This window comes from Nannospalax galili, unplaced genomic scaffold (genome assembly GCF_000622305.1).
Source record: "Nannospalax galili isolate Female #2095 unplaced genomic scaffold, S.galili_v1.0 scaffold330, whole genome shotgun sequence".
In the NCBI taxonomy this organism is placed as follows: domain Eukaryota; kingdom Metazoa; phylum Chordata; class Mammalia; order Rodentia; family Spalacidae; genus Nannospalax; species Nannospalax galili.
In genome coordinates, this window is record NW_008329640.1 from 4,383,451 (window position 1) to 4,387,909 (window position 4,459).

The 4,459-nt window shown below is 39.9% G+C and overlaps 1 protein-coding gene across 12 annotated transcripts in view; it reads right to left on the reverse strand.

Annotated features, from left to right (window-relative positions):
* LOC103739789 (tubulin polyglutamylase TTLL5) overlaps positions 1-4,459 on the reverse strand; it is a gene marked incomplete at its 5' end in the record, with an annotated part of 285,878 nt that overhangs the window by 255,582 nt on the left and 25,837 nt on the right. For all 12 annotated transcript variants that reach the window (XR_003850716.1, XR_003850713.1, XR_003850710.1 and 9 more), the window contains 3 exon segments: positions 138-232; positions 1,491-1,552; positions 3,251-3,332. Coding sequence is in view for 6 of the 12 variants with exons in the window: in XM_017799943.1 (XP_017655432.1) it covers positions 138-232; positions 1,491-1,552; positions 3,251-3,332 (239 nt within the window).

A 4,459-nucleotide genomic window follows, 5' to 3' on the forward strand; every position in this document is an offset into this window, starting at 1 on the left:
GGCCTCTGTCCTGACTGATACCCACATTCTCCCACTCAAAGTAACCTCACAACCATAATGCTTCAGCTCCCTTATTTTCATCACTTGCCACTTCCCAGTCCGCCTCCTTTGGGCTTCATACTCTTGAATTTGCTTACCTGAGGTTTCTGAAAAGGGGTTCTTCTGGAAGACTCAAAGGTGGGATAAATTGAACGGGTAGTCGTCCACTGTGCAGGATCTTGGCACACAAATCCTGAATGGGGAATGAGCAGTATTAAAAACCCTCCCTTTTCTAAGAATTTAGCCAGTTTGGTTGCACCTTTTAGACCCATCCTAAAGAGAGTGGTGCTGAGTGAGTGGCTGAAATGTGATCCCAATCAACAGAGATGTAGCTTTTGATGAATCTCAAAAAAATGTGTAAAATACCATTTTAAAAACAGAGTTGTTGGTAAAAAGAAAGGTTTTATTTATTCTTTTAAAGTGGCTTTCTGGGGGCTGGAGAGATGGCTCAGCAGTTAAGTACAAACTACGTGCTCTTGCAGAGGACTTGGGTTCAGTTCCCAGCACACACAAGGCAGATAACAAGCTCCAGTTCTAGAGATCCAATGCCCTCTTCTGGCCTCTGTCAGCATTGTACACACATGGTGCACTAACATACATGCTTTGGCAAAATACACACATAAAATAAAAATGTGTAAATAAAAAAAAATGTAGGTGGCTTTCTGGATGAGTAGGGAAAAAAAAGTTTTTACCAGAAGAATCTAAGTAAGTATTCTGTCATGTCCTGTGACGATCTACTTCAGGGGTTGCAAAAGATGGCCTACTGGTAATTTCCCAAACGGGCTTTATGATTATCTATGGCTTAGAAAATTGGACTTCAGTTAACTTCATTTCCTTCCTAAAAAGAAGATTCTCAACCAAAATGAACAAAGTGGCTAAGTTTTACAACATCTGCTAGTGCCAAAAGTACTAGTTCATGTCAAATATATTTCATTGTGTCTTTTCAGGAATTTAAAAAAGCAATAATAAATCCGCATCGTGCACACCTGACTGTCCATCTCCATTTCAAAGTTCTGACTTATCTACTTAAGATGGGATTGCTTCCTTGGTCTGCTCTGGCTATAACTACTGCAGCAGGGATCATCCTGAAACCAGCAGAGACTGTCTAGCAGACACACAGCCGGTCTCCTTTGTAACAAGGCTTCTTCAGTGGTTTCGTTTTTCCCAAGTCAGAGAAAAATATACTCTCTGCAGATCTTTGCTTAATTCTCTGCCTCAGCTCATAATTCCCATGCCCCAGGTCTCAGCCTTAGTTGTGGTTCAGCCTCAGGACAGGATGGAGCCAGGAGGAGTAGAAATGTATAAACACTTCCCTGAAAATATAATTTTTTAGTACAAAACATTCAGCGTGGCTTAGGAACTGCCAGTTGGCAATACCTATGGAGCCTGGCAAAATGGAAGCTCTGGTTAATTTCTTATGCGAGTTCAGTTCGGAACACACTGCTACTCACCTACAACAGTGAACATATCTGAAATCATACTGGCTTTAATCTTTAGGTCCAGAGGTGCATCACTAACAGGACAGAAAGAAAAGAGCAATTGATACATTTGTAGGTAAAGTGAAGAGCTGCTTCTTCATGAATCTCAATACAGCAAAGTTTCCAAAGGTCAATGGAAAGGGACACAGAAAGCACAACAAATCCATGGAAAAGGGAAGAGAAATCTGGGCAAAAAATACTAGAAATAAAAGTCCTGTGCTGAACTCATCCTCTGCAAGGCAAGCCTAGCACCAATGCACTGCTTCCCTGACATGGAATCGTTTAGTCTAGATGTTGTGTGATTCAAGTTTTGCACAAGTCAGGAGCCCTGCTTCATTATCACTGAGGATCTTAGAGACTCTGATTTTTCACATGCTCTTTTATGACAGTGTCTGACATCCAAATTGTGTTTTAGCGCTATGACAGTTGAATCACATTACATGCAAGACAAGAAATTTTGGCCACCTTTGTACTTTTTGGAAGTCTTCATTTTCTGTTCTAAATCAATCTTAGGCTCACAGGCTTGTAAATAGGGCAAAAAGATCCAAGGAAGGCATGCCAACATCTGACTAGATGCTGTAGCATGAACCCATGCTACAGAGAAACCGAAACAGTGTGGACCAAAAGCAAAAGGCCTTCTTGTGAAGAGGACTGTGCAGGAGCATCGGTATCGAGGTGCTCCTACACGACCACACTACTCGTGCTGCTGGCCCAACACCTTCCTTTAGGATCTCTAACACTGTCTCCTGTACATCACTGGGCTACATACAAAGGGCTGACTTAACAGAAATGCAGCAAAAGCACTGTCCAGCTGCATACCTTATCCTGAGGTGAGCCAAACCCCTACTCCATAAAGCAGTCAATGTGTCTTTATTTGAAGACCTGGCATTTAGCCAATCTCTCTCATCCTTAAAAGCTCAGCAGCTGGGTGGTCTTTGGCATAAATCTCTAGGGTTTTCTGTTTAGAGAAGCACATAGCTAATAGAAATTCCATCACTCCAGATGTAAGCAGGGTCTTCTTTGGTACTGAAAAATGTTTCTTTCTAAATAACAGATTAAAATAAAAAAATATGGAAGCCTGTGTGAAGGTTTTAGACATTAATCTTAAGTGTGCACCAGGCCATGGAATGGAGCAAAAGGACCTCTCTACACTGCCTGAGGTCAAGCTTCATACCTCTCAGTGTGTAGATCTCACCGAATAAGCCTGTGGCAGCAAGGAAAGCTTGACAGGTAAAGCATTTCTGCAGCCTTAACAGAACTCCCATGAAGTCAGAAAAAAGGGATATTTTTAAAATGATAGAAATTAACATAAGAGATGGGTGTGATGGCACATGCCTTTAATTCCAGCACTTAGGATGCAGAGGTAGGCTAATCTCTGTGAGTTCAAGGTCAGCCTGGTCTACATAGTGAGTTCCAGTCCAGCTGGGGCTATAGGGAAACTCCGTCTCAAAAAGACAAAAAAAAAAAAGAATTAACATAAGAATCATCTTTCAGAAGCCAAATAAATAGCTAACATGTTATTGCAAATTGGCTAGGAAGAAATGGATACCTGGTTGTCATACTGGCTTTGACAACATACCATAAGTCACCTATTTTTAAAATTTAAGTTGTTTCTGCCTAATAATAAAAAGAAATGTCTTTTGCCACCAAGAGAAATAACAGCCCCACCTAAAAAGAAAATATATTTTAGTGTCATTTGCAGTGTTGTATTTAAGTTGATGGAACTGACTTACCAGGCCAAAGAAGGAGAGAGATTCACTTCCAACAACCATGGCTTCAGAGTATTATCTATGAGCACATCAAAGCCATACAGTTCTGGAAATATAACACAACATGCAGGATCATTTTCCATGTCATGATACATATAGAATCAACTCCCGTCAGAAATCTAGAAACTCACTGAGTATAAGTAATGAGCAGAAAATCTTTAAAGTTCAAAAAAAGCTAATCACACTTGAAGGATAATTAAAAACACCACTGTAAAATACCATCCACTCTACTGACATTCCTGAGTTCTACATAGAAAGTTAGAATTAACCTGCACAGTTCTGCTGTGCTTATGGATGATGTGGAGAAGGAATGAAGCAAGCACATCCATTATCAAGGATACTTTGGACTTGCTCTGGACTGGCCATCCAATCACCTCCCTGCCACACTTTGAAGGCTGAGACACCTACAGTTGGCCTCTCTCTAGGATCCTTCTATCACACTTCCTTAACTTTAAGATGATGAAGGTCTGTGTAGGTTTGTTATGATATATAAAGGTTTGGTCCTAATCACACATGGTCTCCTGGATTGGGGGAGAACTAAAGTATACAATCTGGGGAAGGCTAGAAAGAGAAGGCTTGATCCATGCTGGGTAAAGGCTTGCCAGTGTGCATACACCCAGGTCACTCATATACCTCAGCAACCCCTCAGTCATCTCTGTAAGTAAGCTCAGTAAATTTCCCCAGGAAAACATTAATCAAACATTGGTTTGACACTAGAACCTTTAAAGGGGATAAGCATTGTTTAGTATCCCCAGGAAAAGAATTCCCACAACAGATGGAAGACTTATTTGTTAATGTTATTGTGTCTCATAATTATTAAAAAAGAAAATGAGAATGTAAATGATGCTAAAAGGATATGGGAATGGAGATATTTTCCAAAATAGAAAAAATGAGAAAGCCTAAGCAAGTGATGAAGGTCTGTGTAGGTTTGTTATGCATATAAAGGATGAGACAAAAATAACATACACAATAATCTTAAAATTTCTAAGGTCATAGTTTAGTCAACTAGTTTAAGGACAAAATATATATCTAGTCAATGTTTATCTGACAACATTCGGCTTTTTACCCAAGCTTTATCTATATTGCATATAGTAATTAAAAGTACCAGACTGGTGGAACTAAACTTATTGGATGTTTAACAGCCATATTTTGAGGCCTATACTAATCAGTTCA